The sequence below is a fragment of the Mus pahari genome, chromosome 17, assembly GCF_900095145.1.
Source record: "Mus pahari chromosome 17, PAHARI_EIJ_v1.1, whole genome shotgun sequence".
NCBI classification, from domain to species: Eukaryota; Metazoa; Chordata; class Mammalia; order Rodentia; family Muridae; genus Mus; species Mus pahari.
Window position 1 is genome coordinate 25,170,390 of NC_034606.1, and position 21,902 is coordinate 25,192,291.

The following is a 21,902-nucleotide window of genomic DNA, read 5'->3' on the forward strand; positions in this document are numbered from 1 at the left end:
CATAGCTCATGGACCCTGGGGAGGCGTTTCACACAATGTGTTAAGGTCCTGATGCTGATGACCAAACTGTGTGGAGAGAAGGTCTCCAAGAGGCCATGACCCAGAAGAGGCTGAGACCACCAAATCACTGCCCTAGGAACCTTCCACTCAGCAAGGCACACATTTTCTACGTCTGATTCTGATCACACCTACGGTCCAGAGTTCTATCCCATCTATTAAGTCAAATCCTCCCAAAAGCCTGGCCAGTTCCTGCCTTCTGGTGGAGCTATCTTTGACTTCTCTGTCCATCCACTCTACCCCACCAGAGACTCAGGCCTCGCGGCGCCCACTCTAAGTTTCACACGGAACTCTGATGTGCCATCTGGGGCCTTTTGTTAATTTCCTGGAGCTGCTCTAACAGGTTAGCACAAACAGCAGCTTTTAAAAGAACACAAATTTAGGTTTTTATGTTTTAGGGTTGCAAATGTGAAGTAGGGTCCACTGTACTAACCGAAGATGTCAGCAGAGGCTCACAAGATGGCTTAGTGGGTAAAAGCTTTGGTCTCATAACCTGATGACCTGAGTTCAATCTGTAGGTCCCGAATGCTGGAAGGAGACCCTAAGTGTGCATGTGCATGAACACACACACACACACACACACACACACACACACACACACACACACACACACACCATGTACATATGGGCAGAGAAATGCACTGAATTTTTGATTTGTTTTGTTTTTTGAGTCAGTTTCACTATGCTGGGTAGCCCTGGCTGCCCTGGATCTCACTCTGTAGACCAGGCTGGCCTTGAACTCAGAGATCAGCCTGCCCCCACCACCCTGAGTGCTGAGATTAAGGGCGTGTGCCACCACTGCTTGACTAAATTGGTTTTAAATGTCAGCAGGGTTGGAACCCACAAAGTATTAGCTGGTTAAGAGGGTATTTCCAACTTGTGGTGTGAGGGTCACACATATCCCAGGAGAGCTATGACTATGGCCCAAACATTTAAAGATGACAGCATCACATCATAACTGAAAGGGTAGATAGCCCTAAATTAGGGGAAGTTCCCTTTCTTGCCCCTTTCAGTCTTTAAAGGCTGCCTGTATGCCCTGGCTTGGGCCTTTTCTACCTTTAAAGCCAGCACTGGCTGGGCAAGTCATTTGCTTGGTGCTGCTCTTCTGTCTCTAATCTGACTGCCTCCCTCATTTAAGGCTGTGTGTGACTGATTACAGTCTACTGGGATTAGTTTCCTGACTGTACGGTCAGCTGATTAGCAATGTCTTCCTTAAGCTTTCCCCAGCCCTGTAAGGCTCTGGGGATGAGGGCATGAGCGTCTTTCAGAAGGGAAGCAGAGGCATCACCCTGTCTACCACAGGTCTGCCCTTATTCCTTTTTTATGTTCACCACCCATCTAACCAGTATGATCAGTGACAGGCTTCTTCAACACGAGAGCCCAAAGCCTTTATTTTTCCCAGCTACCCACCAGTGCCTGACAAACGACATCTACTCAGGTGGACTGCTGACCTCTCCAAGTTGACAGAAAATCACCAGCTTAAGCAGTAAGCTTGCCTCTCGTGCAGTAGGCCACTCTGCCAAATGCTCGCACTGTGGCCCAGACCTTACCTCTGCAGAGCTTTCTGTGGGGCGGGACAAACGGCCCCCTCGGAGGCATTACCTGAGTCGGCTGTGTGGAGCATCAGCCAGCGGATGGCTACATTGCAGTCCCTCAGGCAGTTCAGCAGCCTGGGTATATTGTCCAGAAGCACCTCCTCCCTCAGGTAACCCTCTTTCAGAAACTGCTGCACCTGAGCGCGCACTCTTTCGCTGACACTAGCGTATCTGCTTGCCTTTGAAAATTAAAAAATTAACAAGCTGGAATTAGATGGAAGGAGAGATATCTTGAAAGTGAATTATATTCAGTTGAATCCCCTGACAAGCGCAAGCTTCCCTCCCTCCCTCCCTCCCTCCCTCCCTCCCTCCCTCCCTTCCTTTCCCACCCCCAGTTTTATCCCATCATTTCTATATGAGGAAATAACATGGACTATACTTACAGCACCAAGGGCGACTGGTTCACCGGACTTTTTAAAACTTTTTTTTTGAAACGAGAGTCTCATTATGTAGCCTGCAATTTGGTATGTAGACCAGGCTGAAGCTTAGCTTTGAACTCAAAGAGCTCCATCTGCCTCTGCTTCCAGAGTGCTCAGATTAAAGGTGTGTGCCCCCAAGCCTGGTTTCAGGAGCCGTTGAAAAAGGAATACTGTCCGCAGACTTCAGTTTGCAGTGACTGAACGCTGCTGCTTTTATCCTCTGGTATACGGTTTGCTTTGCCCAAGGCCAAACTGGATTGGGTGGTCTCTCTGATCCCTTTATTATTATTTTTTCTTTCTGAGACAGGGTCTCATCATAGCTCTGGCTGCCCTGGAACTCACTCTGTAGACCAGGCTGGCCTTGAACTCACAGAGATCCACCTGCCTCTGCCTCCTGAGTGCTGGGATTAAAGGTGCATGCCACTATGCTGGCTTTAACTTGGACAGAAAAGAAGCACAAAACCAGAGGCCCAATCGCCTGTTCCGGTGTGGCTGGCAACTGCAGAACAATGCAGTCACGTTCAAAAGATCAGACTTTTGTTTGGCCTTCTAAGTCAGGGTCTTGCTGTCCAGCCCCGGCTGACCCTGATCTCACAGCAGCTCTGGCTTAGCCTTCTGAGTGCTGGGGTCACCACACCCTGACAAACGATGAGATGAAGCTTAATAAAAAGTGCATCTCGGCAGATCAACATTGTGATTTTCCTGGTCATTTGAATTTAGTACAGTAAAGGTCTAATGTTAAATCTTGCTAATCAGTCAACCCGTCAAGTTGATTTAACACTTGGAAGAAACTTCTTACAATGTCATAAATGAGAAAATGCAGAATTGGAAAGGAATTTGAGTAATGAAAAATGAATGGTCTGACTTCAGTAAGCATCGATGCCACTTTCCATTGAGGGCCAACAGCGAAATCATTTCATGCATTATTTAAGGGATTCAATTTACTTGGACAAAACCCAACAGAGGTTTTGGAGCCAATCTTGTTCTATGTATAGTGGAAACAATGACCCAGAAAGACAGGTAGGAGAAATATTAAGTACACACTTGAATATTTTATTTAAATTCCTGTATACTCAGCTATTCGTTCCTGCCTGGTTATCTTAAGAATATAGCCCCTAATAAAAAAATTGAAAAAAAAAAAAAAAAAAAAAGAAAGAATATAGCCATGTGACTCAGAAACAAGTACACAGAGTCTGTGCTTAAATAAACCACCCGCACACCAGAGGGTATGACCTAACTACAGTTTCATCGCAGCCTTCATCTACTGCTAAAACATCAAGCCAGCTAGGTCTATTCCCAGGACATGGGCTTCACTCAGGAAACAGTCACCTGTGACCTTGTCTCTAATTTCCTCTGCCACTCAAGTTTAAAACCTGTACTTAGCTCTGATGTACATTTTACCTTTGAGTTCTGCAGTAAGAAGGCTAGGAATACATTTCCCAAATTCCAAAGGAAGTGTACCTGGCTTGTTTCCTTGTACCGGGCTTGATACCCAGTTACTCACTCTGCTTCGTCCACACCTACCTGTTCTTTGACATTTGAGAGGTCAAGGGTATTGTTGAGAGCAGTCTTTGCAGCTTTGTAAGGTTCCCATGCATCAGCTAGATTAACAGTGATGCCCATGTAAATGCTGATTACCTGAGAGAGGAGAGAGTCACTCAGTATTTGCCCAGCATCTACTGCCATCAAAGAAAGGGGTGGGCCAATGGAACGTTTGAATTCATGTCAGGGAAACCTAGGGTTCTGCGAATAAACACAAGGCAGAACTCTTGGGAGTAGGAGTGACAAGATAGAGCATCTGAAGTGAACATTCTCTTTCAAACGCTGAGGTTAGGTTACAGGGAAGAGAAAAGCAGTCACTAATTAGAGGAAACACTTTTTTCCTTTTCTCTTCCTTTTGCTTTTTGAGCTAGAGGTCTCTCTAGGACACCATCATGGCTGTTTAGTTTTCCCAGTTGTTTTTATGCTCTTAAAAGTCAATGATGGGGGCTGGTGAGATGGCTCTCAGCAGGTAAAGCATCCGACTGCTCTTCCGAAGGCCCTGAGTTCAAATCCCAGCAACCACATGGTGGCTCACAACCATCCATAAGGAGTTCTGATGCCCTCTTCTGGAGTGTCTGAAGATAGCTGCAGTGTACTTACATTAAATAAATAAATCTTTAAAAAAAAAAAAAAAAGTCAATGATGGGCTGGCAAGATGACTGTGAGAAAAGGCATTTTCTTTTTTTCTTTTTCTTTTTTTAAAAGAATTCTTTTTTTTTTTTTAAGATTTTATTTATTTATATGTAAGTACACTGTAGCTATCTTCAGACACTCCAGAAGAGGGAGTCAGATCTCGTTAAGGATGGTTTGAGCTACCATGTGGTTGCTGGGATTTGAACTCAGGACCTTCAGAAGAGCAGTCGGTTGCTCTTACCCGCTGAGCCATCTCACCAGCCTGAAAAGGCATTTTCTATGCAAGCCTGGCCATTTAAATTTGATCCCTGGCATTTGTGTATGACTCACTACACACACACACACACACACACACACACACCACACATACACACATATACTCACACCACACACACATAAACACACCACACACATACATTCACACATACCACACACACACCAACCACACACACACCACACATATACCACACCATACACATTCATACACCACACACACACCAACCACACACACACCACACCATACGCACATTCATAAATAACACACACACCACACACATTACACACACACCACAAACTACACACACACCACACACACTACACACACACACACACACCACAGTTTTTAAAGACACTAAGGACTCTTGAGAACATCCAAACAAATCTACTGAAACCAACAATAAATGATTTTTAATCATGAATTATGTTATGTGCATAGGTGATTTGTCTGTAGCTATGTCTGTGTATCATTTGTGTGCCTGATGCCCACTAAGACCAGAAAAGGATGTCAGATTTCCTAGAGCTGCAACTATGAATGGTTGTGAGCGGCTATGTGGGTGCTCGGAATCAAACTCAGGTCCTTTATAAGAGGAGCTATGTTCTTATCCACTGAGCCATTGGTCCAGTACCCGGTTCATTAACTTTTAATCTTGCTTTCCAGAAAGTAAATTTCATGTAAGAACTTCCTTTCAGAGCAGGTCTACTCATTTCCCACAAACTGTTGTGCTGCACTTTCACATTGCAAATTCTAGTTGTTTTGGTATTGTTCCCTCTTTTATACATAAGTCACCTGGCTATGTATGTGTTCTTCAAACATTTAAACACCCACCCCCTTCCCTTTTTGTTTTTTGTTTTCTTTTCAAGACAGGGTTTCTCTTGTGTAGCCCTGACTGTCCTGGAACACATTCTGTGGACCAGGCTGGCCTCAAACTCAGGTATCAGCCTGCCACTGCCTCCTGGGTGCTGGGATTAAAGGCATTTGCTACCATTGCCTGGTACAAATTTTTAGTATCTTTTCCCAAACATAAATAAAAGAAAAAAAAAAAAGAAGGTTCTGTTTTTTTCTGTTTAAAAATCTTTTAATTAAAATTCTTTCACATGATAAACTTTGTGTTTTTCTCTTCCCCAATTCCTCCCAGATGCTCCCCATCTCTGTACTCCCCCGACCTGGCCTTACAGTCACTATAATGCAGAGAATTGGTCCCCCGCCTCTGCGTCTTAAGCTTGGGTTTCAGTTCTGTCTAATACCCTTGCCCGGGGGCAGTTACGTGGCACACTTACAGAAGGGGAGGCATACTTGCCCAGTTATCTGGAAAGTACTTATCCACGATCTCTCTCATTTTTGCTTGGTGGGTGTGAAGAATGGAAGGTTCGAAATAGAGAATCACGTAGAGCATGGCGGCTTGATTGGCCAGGGCAGTGCTGCGGTGCTCCGGCAGAGGGTAGGCAGAGACCTGTAACACAGCATCGGTCCTACACACGTCTGAGGCCAAGAGCCACTTTCTAAAGTCTCACCGGCTTTCGGGACCATAACCTCCGAGAGCAGCTGTGAACTCTGGGCTTTCCTCTTATCTAACCCCACAGCATTCTCTCCCTTTCCTGTCCTGGCTTCACTGAAATTCAGTGATTTTCTCAGAAACAGGGGAAGGTCTCCTTCCTGCACGGCTCCCTGACACCATTTGCCTTTCCTCACAGAAGGATGATCTTGTAGAACGGATGGATTTCAGCTAAACAAGCTCACCGTTTTCTCACTTTCTGCTGCCCATCAAGTTGCTGATAGTCCTCCACCATCCCGAGGAGCTTCCTCTTAACCCAGCTCAACAGTTGCTTCTAGAACTCTCACCTAAACTCATGCAGGAAGGAACACTCGCCTGTGATCTCTCTCTCTCTCCCCCTAAAGATTTGTTTATTTATTTTGGCTTTTAGATGTGGCTCTGCTGTTAAGAGTGTGATTTAGAAAGGACCGCTGAAAGTGTACAAGTCTTGGCTTCCTCCACAGTAACGTGGAGAGAATGATGGCCACTCTGCAGGACTGTCATGTGCAACAGAGAAGATGGTATGCAAACAAACCTACCGTGAGGCTGACTTAGACTGAATACTCAGCAAGTGGCAACAAATATTAAGTCCTAAGTGTCTGCACCTAGTGTCTGATTTTCAATGTTTTAAGAATCAAATAGTCGGGGGCTGGTGAGATGGCTCAGTGGGTAAGAGCACCCGACTGCTCTTCTGAAGGTCCTGAGTTCAAATCCCAGCAACCACATGGTGGCTCACAACCATCCGTAAAAAGATCTGACACCCTCTTCTGGGGTGTCTGAAGACAGCTACAGTGTACTTACATATAATAAATAAATAAATCTTTATTTAAAAAAAAAAAAAGAATCAAATAGTCTTACTGTACCGGCTAATTTTGTGTCAACTTGACACAGCTGGAGTTATCACAGAGAAAGGAGCTTCAGTTGGGGAAATGCCTCCATGAGATCCAGCTGTAAGGCATTTTCTCAGTTAGTGATCAAGGGGGGAGGGCCCCTTGTGGGTGGTGCCATCTCTGGGCTGGTAGTCTTGGTTCTATAAGAGAGCAGGCTGAGCAAGCCAGTGGAGGCAAGCCAGTAAAGAACATCCCTCCATGGCTTCTGCATCAGCTCCTGCTTTCTGACCTGCTTGAGTTCCAGTCCTGCATCCTTTGGTGATCAACAGCAGTATGGAAATGTAAGCTGAATAAACCCTTTCCTCCCCAACTTGCTTCTTGGTCATGATGTTTGTGCAGGAACAGAAACCCTGACTAAGACACTTATTTATACTTAATATAATTGTACAAAAAGGGAACTGGTCACTAAAGAGCTGTCCCAGGGCAGGTTTGCTCTATGACAATGACATCCTACCTTATAGTAATATAGATATATATGAAATCATTTCCCCCCAGCTCTGCCCCCAGAATGAAGTCAAACGGTAAGTCCTTTCAATACAGGAGCAAGAGTTTCACAACCTGTGAGAAGCCACAGCACAGAAATGCTCTTTAGGCTATTCTAAGCAATGTCTACACTGGTGAGGAATGTGAGTTAATTTTAAGATGCTGCAGGGTCTTTCTGGGTCTGCTCAGGCTGCCAGTGGTCTAGCCTGGCCTTCTGCTCCACTCTGTCATCAGCTGTCATCCTGGCAGCACGGCTGCATGCCGCACCGGCTTCCCCAAGCTAATGCACAGGTTCCTATACATCACCCATGCGGTGGATGTCTCCTTCCTAAGCTACACGTCCACCCTAGGAGAGGGTGCGGAAAGAGCCTACCTTCCTTGGTGATGAGTCCCCAGCATCTAGCCCACAAATGAACATACCAGGCACATTCTCACTGTTTCTTGAACAGATGACTTGAAAGAACGCATCTTCTTTCCAACTGCTCACATCCTAACTCTGCTCTAGAACCTCTGATTCTCCCACACTTAATAGTTCCTTTCCTTGACCCTGTACCTCTATTCAAAAGCTTAAAAAAAATAGTTTCAACGCGCTGTTTGACTCACTGGAGGGAAGAAAAATGAAAAGGAGTAACAGAGGAAAAGGGGAAATTCCATCTGTGATGGTTTTTCTATTCTTGGACCAGGGAGTGGCACCATTTGGAGGTGTGGCCTTGTTGGAATAGGTGTGACCTGGTTGGAGTAGGTGTGCCACTGTGGGTGTGAGCTTAAGATCCTCACCCTAGTTGCCTGGAAGTCAGTTTTCCACTAGCAGCCTTTGGATGAAGACATAGAACTCTCAGCTCCGCCTGCACCATGCCTGCCTGGATGCTGCCATGCTCCCACCTTGATGGTAATGGACTGAACCTCTGAACCTATAAGCCAGCCCCAATTAAATGTTGTTTTTATGACTTGCCTTGGTCATGGTGTCTGTTCACAGCAGTAAAACCCTAACTAAGACACTATCTTTTAAGTTATGAAGGCCCTCTGGTTCCTACCTGGTTGTAAATGTCATCAGACCTCAGGCGTCCGATGACCATGCTGATGAAGGTCTCGTTGATAGGCACTCTCTGGAAATAGCTCTCAGGATAGTTGGGTGGTCTTTTGGCTCCTGGCTGGCTGGAATATCCTGTGCTTCGCAGCAGCTTACAGATATCATCCATGTTTGAGTCAGCAGAGGACCGAGCAGCACTGAGTCAAGTTCACAAGAGGAGACATAAGATGGACGAAAGCACACATTAGAAATCCCTAAGTCTAAGAGGGAAGGGCTCCATGCAGAGACCACAATGGGCCCATGTGAGCTGACAGTCAAAGGATGCATTTGAAGTTTTGTTCTCTGTAAGGTCTACAAGCCACTTTCCAAGTCCTTGGAGCTGTACTTGTCTCATCATACTTCCCAAATATAAAAGCAAGCAATACAGTGTTTGGAATACACTATAGAAGTCACAGCAGGGTTTGAGTTGGTGCCTCAAGAGTGATGATAATAATAATTAAGAGTAAAATTACCTTATATAAATATGATAAATGAAGATAATAGAAAACCCACATTTGTTCTAGGTAGTCCTTGACTCCAAATGATTTCAGGTTCAGGTCTAACTGCCAAATAAGTTATGCAGAGTACATGTGTAAATGTGTATGTAAATGCATGTGTGTATAGATTGTGTGTGTGTAGACCTGGATTTCTTAAGACAGGGTCTCACTATGTAGTCCAGAATAGCCTCAAACACTAGCAATACTCCTGCCTCTGCCTCCCAAGTGTTGGGATCACAGGTGTGCATCAGCACACTTAAGGTTATATAGTTATTTTTAGAGTTTCTTGGATTTTAGAATTATGGATACAGAATATGAAACTCAGCCAATATTTTACAAATTAAAAATTATGTTAATGTGGCTTTTTACTCTGTAGCTGTAGGGATCTAGTAAAACTCTCTAGGACCTCTATAACCTCATACCTGCTATCAGGATCTCCTTCACCACTACTGAGTTGCAAGGGCGTCTCACTTACAACGGAGCTTACATCCCAGGGGTGGTATTCCCCCAGGGACAAAGTCAGAGTTTTCAAAGCTAAGGTCCATGAGTAAACACTTTTCCTTTCTTCATCCTCACATCACTTAGTGTTTGTTTCTCTGGGCGCTTTCAGGAGTAGAGGCAAGGCCACACAAGTTTCACCTTCACACTTGATCTTCTCCAAAAGGCCCAGAGGTGACTCATATGTCACTTCTCAAACATGGATGCAGGACAGTGAATTGTCAAATGGACATGAGTGAGTGAATGATCTGCAGCAGTGGACAATCCCTTCAGAAGTGATAAAGTGGAAATGGCCAGATGAGCAGCTTGAGGGGAATTTGCAGAGGAGGCAGAGCGCTAGCAAGTGGTATAGACAGTGTAATATGCTCAGAAAGTCCCTCTGTCTCACTGCCCACTCCTGCTTATTCTACTCATCAGACACTCATCCTAATCTATAAATGGCCCCTGTTCACTGACCATTCCTTCCTTCCCTGAGATGATTTCTGACATTTAATTTGTATTCAGGATTGTTTATTTCCCTTGTATATATACTTTGCACTTAACACCACTTGGGTTGTTTTTTAAGACTTAACTGCACTATTTGTGTGTGTGCATGTGTGTGTGTGCATGTGTGTGTGTGCATGTGTGCGTGTGTGTGTACATGTACATATATATATATATATATATATATATATATATATATATCCCCACATGTGTGCAGTTGCTTGTAGAGGTCAAAAGAGGGTACTGAATCCTCTGGAGCCAGAATGATATGTGGTTGTGATGTATGTGATATATGATTGTGAGCTGCCTGATGTGGACACTGGGAAGTAAACTTGGGTCTTCTAGAAGATTGCTAACACTCTTAACCGTTGCTAAGCCACTGTTCCAGCCCCATGTATCTATTTTTTTGGACACATTTCTTCAAAAGACTGAAAGGTTGTATGGGAGGTGCTAAATTAAAAAGCTTACAAGGTGGTTCCTTGTGACTCTACCTCCTGTAGTCACACAGCTTTGCACCGACTCATGTAGCCCAAGACCTGGGATGCTATTTCTGTGTCTATACATGTCTGGGGGGAAAATACACTTTTAACCTAATTCAGAATGATAGCTTTCAGCCATCCACATCAGGATGACAACAGAAAGCTCCTCCGTTTTCTCACATGTGCCAAGGGGTCTTGTTTGAAAACTAAAAGGAAAACTTCCAAAGCAAAAGGACATTTGTTAAGAACTTCAAAATTCCTTAATCTATCTTCAGCCTAAAGCATTCAGGAGTTCAGACTCCTGTCTTCCATGGTAACTGCATCAGCATCATGGCCACAACTGTCTCTCCACTGCCAAATCTTAGATACAGCATTTCACATGGAGTATATAGTTTTCATGGAATGTCATCTGCTAATTAGAAAACACAAACAGGTAACAGCTACATTCTTTCAGGTGTACTTAGCATCCCCACAGGCCACCACTCTCAACACTACAGGAACACACAATGTACTCCATCCATAGCAGCATGGTGCGGGGGAGGGCAGGGAGGGTCCAGGCTAGCCTGGGAATACCTGTATCGATAGTAAGAAACCAGCATTCTCTCTCTGACTTCTCCTTCAATCTTCTGGTCGATGACAAGCAGCATAACTCCATATAAGTACAGGGCTTCACACTATGAAGAAAAAGGACAAAGGCCAAGCTCACAAGGCTACCTGTCTTCAAGGAGTGACATTCACAGTGGTACAAATGACCACTCTGGCCACATTCCTCCTGAAAGCTGTATTTAGATTATGTGTTTCTGTAGAACTCTTAATAACTGTGCAGATCGGGCTTTAAAAATTAACTCGAAATAAAATTTAATTCATGTGATTCTTTTGCTAGAGATACCAGAATGGAATCTCAATTCTATGTATAAGTGTAACCTTGAAGTACACGTCCTAGCTCTACCTCCAATGTTCTGGGACTACAGATAAGGCCACCACACTGGTTCTAACAGACATTTCTTAAATGATCACCAGTTCGATGTGTCAAATGCAAAATAAATAAATAAATAAATAAATAAATAAAAAGATAGACATGTAGGAAGATCATAACCTAACGTGACCCATTAGTAAATTCATTTAATACTCCTCACACATTCTAAGCTCAGAAAGTAATTACCAGGCTATTTTCTTTTAGCAGTGGTATTCTGTATATATTGATGCTGATTATCATCATCATCATCATGACAAGGTCTCTTTATTATCTTTATTATTTAGCTCTGGCAGTCCTGAAACTTGCTATGTAGATCAGGCTGGCCTCAAACTCACAGAGATCCACTTGCCTCTCTCTCCCAAGTGCTGGGATTAAAGTCAAGTGCCACCACACCCAGTCATTTCTTTCTTTTTTTTTTTTTCCAAGACAGGGTTTCTCTGTGTAGCCATGGCTGTTCTGAAACTCACTTTGTAGATCAGACTGACCTCGAATTCAGAAATGCCTCCCAAGTGCTGGGATCAAAGGCGTGTGCCACCACTGCCTGGCTCATATGAACAGGTACTTTATAGTCGTGGTACTTACTAGAAGTTGTTTTCCATCTTCACTGAGAAGCACAGTTTCTAAGGTTTGCTGAATATAAACTCCTTCATTGAGATCATCGAGGTATCTAGAAGTGAAATGCCAAGTAGCATCGTAACAGAACTCAACATCTCTGAGGGAGGAAAGATTTTCTGAAAAGAAGGCAGGCCAGCAGGCATTCTGGCTTCAGTTTCTCTAGCCCTTGCTGTGCTTGTGAACTGCAGTGTCTTATGTGCTGGAGAGCATGGTGATTTGGGGCCACAGGTTCACACTTATGGCTGGTCCAAATCAAAGGAATATTCCCTCCCCTTTAATTACAATACAGAGGTGCTCAGAAGCCATGGCACAGGAACATGAAATAGCGGCCAAAGCTCAATGAATTGGTAAACCCTGACAGCTGCACTATGAGCAGGCCGGGCCTGGTGGAACTTGTCCTCCCACTTACTACAGAGGCAGAGGCAGGGGAATTGTAAATTCCGCACTAGTCTGTGCAACACAGTGAAAGCCTATCTTAACATAACATAACACAAATGTTAGTTTATGAATTAACTTCACATCTGAAGTGTTAGGACAGGATCACAAACTGAAGGGCTGAAGGCTGCATGACCCAGTCAAGGAAGTTTACTCTGGCCTGTCACAGGAATGGGAGATTATAACGAAGCTATAGCTATGCACAGCATGGCTGAGGTAACTTCAGAACTGAGAAAGGCAGACATGTTCTGCCGGGTCCTGACCCTGCCATTCTACCAGAATAAGCTGTTACAAAATTCATCCATACCTGTTTAAGTCTACAATGTATTTATGCACACTTTGAAAGGCTAAATAAAATCTGGTCACAATTTCTATGTTGTTTTCCCGAAATTCTTCATCTAAATCCTGCAGCTCAGGCTTGGCTTCCAGTTTGCTCTCCCAGAACTCTGGACCCTGAGAAGGAAAGCACACTTGTGTTAAAGTCAGCAATGGTGCATTCTCTGCAAACATGTCCAGGGGCCTTAAAACTGGGCTCTATGGGTCTTCTTGGTGTTTGGTTTTTTAAAGACAGAGTTTCTCTGTGTAGCCCTGGCTGTCCTGGAACTCACTCTGTAGACCAGGCTGACCTCTAACTCAGAAATCCGCCTGCCTCTACCTCCCAAGTGCTGGGATTAAAGGCGTGCGCCACCATGCCTGGCTGTGCTCTATTGTTCTTTCTTTCTTTCTTTCTTTCTTTCTTTCTTTCTTTCTTTCTTTCTTTCTTTCTTTCTTTCTTTCTTTCAAGATTTATTTATTGTTATATGTAAGTATACTGTAGCTATCTTCAGACACACCAGAAGAGATCTCATGTGGTTGCTGGGATTCAAACTCAGGACCTTCGGAAGAGCAGTCAGTGCTCTTAACTGCTGAGCCGTCTCTCTAGCCCACTCTAGGGTTCTAACAAAATTAAGGCAGAACACCAAACAGTAAGGTGGTAATGGAAGCCTACAATCAAAATCCCTCTGGGTGAATCGCAACCAAGATGAGCACGCTTTTAACTGTGTTTCAAGGTAAAAGGCATGAAGTACAGGTTGCTTTCTTTAATTGGTTTATACTCCACTAGGTCTTCCTACACAGTACCTTTCCTTCTCTTGATTTTCAAGTTAGGACCTGATGTTAACTTTGGTTGAAAAGCTGTCTTTTTAACGCTCTGAAATTACTGGGCCACTTCAAGCTTCATGGCTCCCAGAGAAAAGCTGCTTTTGTAAAAAGGTCAGGAATACCAAGGCCATGAAATACCAAGGTCACAGGGAAAGCACCTTAAAGTAGCTGAAGTCAAAGATGATGTCCCCATATCTCTGCTGGTCAGCCCGGTCTTTTAGCAGGAACACAGCAGGAATGAACTCAGAGAGCCGCAGCACCTCGGCAATGATGGCGTTGCCACAGGAGACGATCCTCAGGATCGCCTGGCCACAGAGATTATTCTCGGCCAGGAAGTCCAACATGGTGAGAGTGACTGGCTACTCCACACCTGAAGGGTGGGGATGACTGACTTCAGAGCTGGGGTTGGTGGATCATGACGTGAAGCCAGATCTGTAGGACAAATGGCTGCTCCATTAAAGAACCTATATGAAAAAAAGATAAGTTAGCAATTTTTAAAGCAACGTGTGTATGTTCTTTTGAAATAGATAGGCTGGAGATATGGCTTCACGGTGCTTGCTGTTCTTGCAGCATTCCTAGTACCTACAAAAGTCACACCTGGAACTCCAGCTCCACAGGATACAGTACCCTCCCTGGCTCCCATGGGCACTGCCCACCCACCCCTGTAACATATATACAGATGTGCACACACACATTTGCATAAACAAAAAATAAAATACAATTTTAGACACCAGTTTCCATACTCTTGTGGAGATGTTTTATCAGTACTAAACCAAACTGTTCTAAAAATACATAATTCAGCATGTAAGCACCCAGAATGTAAGCAAAATCAACTACTCATTTCTCTTTTATTCCAGTACACTAGGGATGAGTGGTTGCCCAGCACACAAACTACTGCAATTGTGCTTAACAGGTCATTCTTCCCAAAAGTTCTCGAAGGCAAAAGGATCCATCTTCTTACCCAACCACTCTGTTCCGAGTACCTCTTTGCAATAATGGCAGTGACGATTTTTTAAAAGACTTACTTATTCAAATATTTTATGTATGTAAGTGCTCTGTCTTCATGCACATGGGAAGAAGGAATCGGATTCCACTACAGATGGTTGTGAGCTAGCAGGTGATTGCTGGGAATTGAACTCAAGACCTCTTAACCACTGAGCCATCTCTCCAGCCCTGGCGGTGAAGATATTTAAGCACCTGCCTTCCAGTGCAGTGTTTCACAAGTGCAGGGGCTCACAAGTCTGGCGGTGTAACATAATCACTGAGAACCTTAGTGTTTCTGCAATGTAGGGTGGAGGCAGCCTTAAGCATCATTTTTTATAAGAAATCCCCATGATAATTTTGATGTGAAGCCAGAAACATTAAAGAGTGGAGGCTGATTAGCTGTCTTAGTTAGGGTTTCTATGTCTGTGAAGAGACACCATGACCATGGCAATGTTTATAAAGGAAAGCATTTAATTGGAGCTGCCATACACCTCAGAGGTTCAGTCCATTATCCTGATGAGAAGCATGGCAGCGTGCAGGCAGACACGGTGCTGCAGCGAAGACACAGCTTGAGCTTCTCAAACATCAGAGTCTGCCTCCAGTGACGTACTTCCTCCAAGGCCACACGTCCTAATAATGCCACCCTTTACATACCTATGGGGGACATTTTTACTCAAACCACCACACTGGTCTTGAGGAAATCTGCAGTAAATATATAGGAGGTAAACAGTGTTACTCTGCATGGAGAGTGAGTGAGTATGAAGACGATAAGTGATCTCTGCCCCTATGAGCAGCCTGCACTACGCTGACCAGGAAGACCCAGAGAAAAGAATCATAAAAGATGGAGTGCTAGAGAGTGCGGTCAGGATAAACAGGGGGACGGCCATCTGCTTGACAGGCTGGGCCCTTTCCTGACTACTGCTGGGTCAGGGTGCAGACAATGCTGGGTGGTGCTGCGTAGGTCCGAGTTCTAGGAAGCTAGAGTTTGAGAAAGTCACCATGAAGCTATAAAAAAAAAGAAAAAAAAAGACACTTTAGAAAATAACAGTTAAAACCTTTTCTAGGACAAGTAATTTGGAAGTCAGTTTTGAAACGAGAAGGTGGACAGGAGGATTGAGTTCAGAAATATTTAAAGGATCTTGAAAGTAGATGAAGAAAGCAACAGCCTAACCGACCGATGGGCACGGAAAAGGGGCGAGCCACAAGCTGTACCCACTTAGCTACATCGTCAGCCATTGCCTTCTAGGAAGCCAGCTTCGTTTTCAGCATCAGGAGCGTTTACTGGTCCTCACATTTGTACATCCCTTTGTGTTGCTATCAACAGTTAGGGAGATGAAGAATAAAATAAAAAACCAAATGTATTTGATACTTCTGGGGTTTCTGAGTGAAGAACCTCATTGAAGTTTTGTCAATGGCCACAGAACAACAATAGGATAACCAGGAGAAGTCCCAGTGAGGATCCAACACTGATGGTGCCACAGAGGTCAGAGACCTTGAACCAGACCAATGACTCACTGCAATGAACATCTGCAAGTGAAAATGTGTGGACAGAAGGATATACTTACTGTGGGACACACTACGGCTTCCACAATGAGATGTTTCTCTATTCTCTCTCTCTCTCTCTCTCTCTCTCTCTCTCTCTCTCTGTGTTTCAGAGGAGGGGTTGTAGGAACAAAAGGCGAATGTGAGAGCATGGGAGATGAGTGGGACTGGGATACATGAAGTGAAATTCACAAAGAATCAATAAAACATTTTGAAAAATGACAACCTCTACTTTCACATTAGCCTTCTAATACTCGACTCAACTGATAAATAATTTAATAGTGTGGCCTTAGCTACAGGCCAAGCACTGTTTTAGGATCTGAAGATACAGTAGTGAAGGACCCTGAGCTCCAGTTATCATGATGTCTATACACTTCTGAGAGAAGGAGATATAAGTTAGCCAACACATACAGGCTTTGATAAATCATGTAAAGAAAAACCTGATTAAAAGATGGAACACCCCCACCAGGGGATCCATCCCATAATCAGCCACCAAACACAGACACTATAGCATATGCCAGCAAGATTTTGCTGAAAGGACCCTGATATAGCTATCTCTTGTGAGGCTATGCCAGTGCCTGGCAAATATAGAATTGGATGCTCACAGTCATCTATAGGATGGAACACAGGGCCCCCAATGGAGGAGCTAGAGAAAGTACCCAAGGAGCTGAAGGGGTCTGCAACCCTGTAGGTGGGACAACAATATGAACTAACCAGTACCCCCTGAGCTTGTGTCTCTAGCTGTATATGTAGCAGAAGATGGCTTAGTTGGCCATCACTGGGAAGAGAGGCCCTTTGGTCTTGCAAACTTTATATGCCCCAGTACAGGGGAGTGCCAGGGCCAAGTAGTGGAAGTGAGTGGGTAGGGGAGCAGGGTGGGGGGAGAGTATAGGGGACTTTCAGGATAGCATTTGAAATGTAAATGAAGACAATATCTAATAAAAAATGAAAAAAATGGAACACATGCTGGAGTACATAGAGTAATTCTGATAAGATGGGATCTTAAAAGAGATCGAAGGGAGGAGAGGGAACAAGCAGGGGGTATCTACGGCTGCTTTCCCACTTCTAGATGGTGCCCAGTGACCCCCACCTCCTGGTACTCATGCCCTGGATATGCTCCTTCCCTTGAGTAGGGGATGACTTAGGGAGTCTCTCCCACAAAGACTCATCAGCAACCACAGCTACCATTTCAGAAGCAAGATTACAAAAAACTGCATTCTGGCTTAGCTTCTCTCTCTCTCTAGCTTGCTAGTTCTGGGAAAGCAAGAGTGTGGCAAGAGTCCTGTGCGAAGGCCTTTGAGACAGAGCCCCCGAGCCCTGCCATCAGTTCCACCAGGGAGGTTGAAAGTGAATTCTCATCTGTAATTATGTCTTCAGATGAGATAAATATGTGTACATGTGCCCCCCTGTGTATGGGGTGGGGGAATGAGAATCTTAAGTTAGTAGGCTGTGGGGATATTAGTTCCACATCAATAGATAATGGTCAGACCCACGAGAAAGGTACTCTACGCCACAGCTTATAAGTCAGTCCAGAGGTCTGAAGGCAGACACAGAGCAGCTGTGCGTGTGGTTTGACTAATCATTGATTTGAATTCCTGATCCCCAGGTGGTGGAACTGTTTGGGAAGGATTAAAAACGTGGCCTTTTTGGAGGAGGTGTGTCACTGGGGTGGACAGTTGAAGAACTCCACCCTGCCCAATTAGCTCTCTCTTTCTCTGCCTTGTGCCTTGGATCAGGATGTAAGTCCTCAACTGTTGCTCAAGCACCACGCCTGCTGTCACGCTCTCTGCCACCATGATCATAGACTCACCCTCTGAAACCATAAGCCCCCAATAAATTCTTCTGTAAGTTGCCTTAGTCATGGTACCTCTCCACAGCAGTAGAAAAGTAACAGAGACAGTGCCAAGGAACAGTAGGACACCTAGGGTGTCTGGAGCAGAGTGAAGAAGAGGTAGACAAGGGACTGGGCGTGGTGGCGCATGCCTTTAATCCCAGCTCTAGGGAGGCAGAGGCAGGCAAATTTCTGAGTTCGAGGCCAGCCTGGTCTACAAAGTGAGCTCCAGGACAGCCAGGGCTACACAGAGAAACCCTGTCTCGAAAAACCAAAAAAAAAAAAAAAAAAAAAAAAGAAAGAGGTAGACAAGGAGCTAATGGAGGTGGTCTGCATCTGGTCTGCAAGCAAAGGATGCTGGGAGGTCACTACAGCTGCCTGGTTCACTAGGGAACCCAGTAATACACATTATGGTACACATTCTTAGCAAGTGTTTTTAGTATTCTCAGTGATATCTGCTTCTTAAACGACACTGCTAAGTAAAAAGTGAGCTTTAGGGCAATTCCATTTTCCTGTGCCGATATGGCTTGACATGGGAAATGAGAGAGGAAAAGGGAGAAAAGAATCCACAAGGGGTAAAATGATGACATACTGAAGTCCTCTGGAGACCAAAGTTAGGATAAAACCCGACCCTCACAAAGCAAGGGCCAAGCTATGACTAGTAGGCACAACTGCTGCCTAGTTGTACATACTACCACAGTGCAGGCTGTCGGATCCTAGAGGACACAGCTTACAGCAAAGCAGTGAGACCTGCCCTCTTCCCCATCCCTCCCAAGGGACGGACAGACAGACAGACAGACCCTGCAGCTGCATGTACATACTTAGGGAAGATCAGGCTTGAGATGATGATGTAAATCAAGACTTGTGTGGCTTGTTCCTTAAGATCGTACTTCAAGGCTGGTTATGGGGCACACCCCTTTAATTCCAGCACTCCAAAGGCCAACAGAGTCTTATGAGTTTGAGGCCACCCTTGTGTACACAGTAAGCTCCAGGCTAGCTAAAGCTTCAAAATAGTATTCTATATAAACAAACAAACAAACTGAATGATTACTCTAAAAAGGCATAAGGAAATAATCAAATATATTTAGTAATTGTTCAACAAACACATGGATCGTTTTTAACTATGGTGATTGCCTTATCTAAACTTGCATTATAGCAAGTGTTTTTACAGAACTTTTTAATATAAAAACCCACCGATTACAATTTCACTCTTTAGTGAAGTATCATAGCTTTCAATCTCTCCTACCTCATGAAGAACACAGTTTAAAACAAATCGCTCACAACGCAAGTGTCCTGCTACATCGTGAAGACTAATGTCAAGACAATATCAAATGAAAGAATAAACCGCTTAGTGACATTACCACATCTAGGCGCACTATGCCATAATAGATCTAGCCAGGACTAGTTATATTTTCCATGAAACTTATTTCACTAGAATATTTTCTAAACTGGCTCAGAGTCATAGAATCAAATGACCATCCTTATAGATGCTTAATCATGTAACCATTTAAGACAAAAGTAATGAACTTTACAAGATGTGATGTGGAGAAGTGAGTTTTAAAAAGGCTAATATAAGTTGAGCCTTTCTTGAATGGGGCTTAAGAAACATTGTAAAAGAAGTTACATTAAATCATTCTTTTGGAGATGTCTTTCACTAAAAGGACAAAGAACACTTGCAAATGCCAGTACTCTCACTCTGGGTTGAATTGAATTGCTAATGGCATGGAACAGAACCACAGATCTTAATTCCCTTCTTAATATTATTTTATAGGTTACAACGTGTGACAGCTTTAGTTTTAGGATCTTGGCATGTAACTTTTTTTTTAAATAGGAAGAACCCCTTGTCAAAGGAACATGTTTTCAAGAATGGTATCCTGTTACCCAGGAAGTACAGAACAAAATATCTTTAGTAAATTAAAAGTGTAGAGTACAAAAGAAGATGGATTTTTTTCTCTTTTCACAAATCCTCGGATCCCTAAAGAAAGCGACCTCAAATCCATAATGGGTGCTGTCCCAGAAAAGTCCTGGAATAAGCTGGATCACTCCAGTCTGATTCATGAATTTTTAAAATTATATTTATTTTGTGTCCATTGGTGTTTTGCCGACATGGATGTCTGAGGGTGTTGGGTCTCCTGGACTTGAGAGTTATAGATAGCTGAGAATCACCACATGGGTACTTGGAATTGAATCCGGGGCCTCAGTAAAAACAGTCTTAGCCACTGGGCCCATCTCTCAAGCCCTGACAACTTTCCTTCCTGACCTTTTTTTTAATACATGTCGTGGTGACCCCAACCATAAAATTATTTTCGTTGATACTTCGTAACTGTAATTTTGCTACTGTTAAGAATCATAATGTAAACGTTTATGGAAACAGGTTTGCTAAAGGGGTCATGAAACCCACAAGTGAGAAGAGCTGACCTAAGGAAATTGTCCCTGGCTGTGGATAGAGGTAATAAAACCCCTTCACTATCCCTCATCTATATATAGAAATCAAGAGTCCAACTTTTCTTTCTTTCTTTCTTTCTTTCTTTCTTTCTTTCTTTCTTTCTTTTTTATGAGTCCAACTTTTAATTTTCCTATCAAAGAAGAATCAGGACCCAGTAGAACCACATGCCCCCAATACAAGGACTATGGCACCATGTCTCAGGTGAGGGGGACTAGGGTGTAGAGGAACGACTTGCAAAAACTCACAGTGAGCGACAGGACTTTTATTCAACCCCCTCTAGCCCACCCTCACTCCAGTTGACTACTTGATTTTTCTGGAGAGTTAAGTGCAAGATCAGTTACATTAGCAAGGCACCGCTCCGAGAAACTTGCAAGCTCAGCTATGGGCCAAGTAGCTGAGCACCACCCCAAAAGCTTCAAAGAAGCATGCAAGAGCGATTTCCATGAAGGCGTAGGTGAACATCAGGCGTGCAACCCCAACCCTGCAAGCCCTAGGTTTTCCCGGTGGCTCCGGGGACAGTACCGGACGTGGCCCACGGGGGAAGGAACGGACCTCGAATCCGCAGGCCCGCCTCCGACTCACCTGTCAGCCGTCCAACGCTGGCCGCGAGGACTGGGCTTCCCGGTCCCCCTCTCCCGCCCCAAGGATCCCCTAGAGGGCCGCAGATCGTCAACTGCCGGGACCCGGGTTTCTGTCCTGGCTTTCCCTAGCCCGTCACGTGACCGAGGGGCGGTGTCCCGGGCCGGGGCATCATGTGATCGCTGGCGGGCGCCAAGTGATGACGCAGAGCGCGCGCGGGTCGTTTCAGCCACAGAAGAAGTGGGCTGAGGAAAGGAGTCGGGGTCTGGGCGTGCGACGTTCGGCTAGATATCACCGAGCTAGGTGGGACAGCCAGGTAAGATCCAGGGGAACCGTGATAGGGATCTGGCGGGCGTTGTCGCCTCCCTCTGTGCTCTGGGGACCTGGGCCTGGCCCTCTTCCCCCGCGGCAACTGGACGGAGGCAGGTTATGTCACGACCGCCTCTCGGGAGATTACCACTATGTGATCAAAACAAACCAAACTGTTTTGAACCGACTTTTGAAACTGAGGCATGAACAGGTAGCTCGGATGTACTCAAGGCCATAGGTGCCATTTCACTTCTGCAGGCGAAGGGAAGTGGTGTAGCCTCGGTGTGATAGAAGAGGGGGGAAGCGGGACGGGTGTGTGTGTGGGGGGGGGCAACCTTCTTGGGCACCGGCATGTTGGTGGTGACCCGGAAATGGTAGTAGTTTTTATTACTACTTTGGTAACTTAACGAATTTAGTCCCGTTCATTTTATTTTCTCGAGGAGACGTTTTCTAGCTCCTAATGTATGTTCCAGTTTAAGGAGGTCCCAGCATGAAGGAATGGCAGAAGTCGGCAGTTAGCCGTGTTAAGTTATATAGTAGAGATGTGTGTTAGGAACTGAGAAGGCGCGTGGAAGAGAAGGAGCAATGG

General features: G+C 44.6%; 2 protein-coding genes across 6 annotated transcripts in view; one reads left to right on the top strand and one right to left on the bottom strand.

Moving 5' to 3' along the window:
* Positions 1 to 21,149, bottom strand: part of Washc5 (WASH complex subunit 5) — a 47,876-nt gene extending 26,727 nt beyond the window's left edge. Inside the window, exons 1-9 of the mRNA XM_021216440.2 lie at positions 21,008 to 21,149; positions 13,781 to 14,086; positions 12,790 to 12,935; positions 12,015 to 12,099; positions 11,030 to 11,130; positions 8,465 to 8,657; positions 5,824 to 5,976; positions 3,596 to 3,709; positions 1,660 to 1,831 (exon numbers count right to left, since the gene is read on the bottom strand). Coding sequence (XP_021072099.1) covers positions 1,660 to 1,831; positions 3,596 to 3,709; positions 5,824 to 5,976; positions 8,465 to 8,657; positions 11,030 to 11,130; positions 12,015 to 12,099; positions 12,790 to 12,935; positions 13,781 to 13,966 — 1,150 coding nt within the window. The 5' untranslated portion in view covers positions 13,967 to 14,086; positions 21,008 to 21,149. The remainder of the gene's footprint in view (positions 1 to 1,659; positions 1,832 to 3,595; positions 3,710 to 5,823; positions 5,977 to 8,464; positions 8,658 to 11,029; positions 11,131 to 12,014; positions 12,100 to 12,789; positions 12,936 to 13,780; positions 14,087 to 21,007) is intronic.
* A 12-nt stretch (positions 21,150 to 21,161) lies between these two features.
* The window catches only part of Nsmce2 (NSE2 (MMS21) homolog, SMC5-SMC6 complex SUMO ligase), a 237,645-nt gene continuing 236,904 nt past the window's right edge, over positions 21,162 to 21,902 (top strand). For 4 of the 5 annotated variants that reach the window (XM_029548023.1, XM_029548024.1, XM_029548025.1 and 1 more), the window contains exon 1: positions 21,222 to 21,320. The gene's annotated coding sequence lies outside the window, so the exon portion shown is untranslated. Of the gene's footprint in view, positions 21,321 to 21,902 lie in introns of all 5 variants that reach the window. The other variant, XM_021217016.1, reaches the window with a different exon arrangement.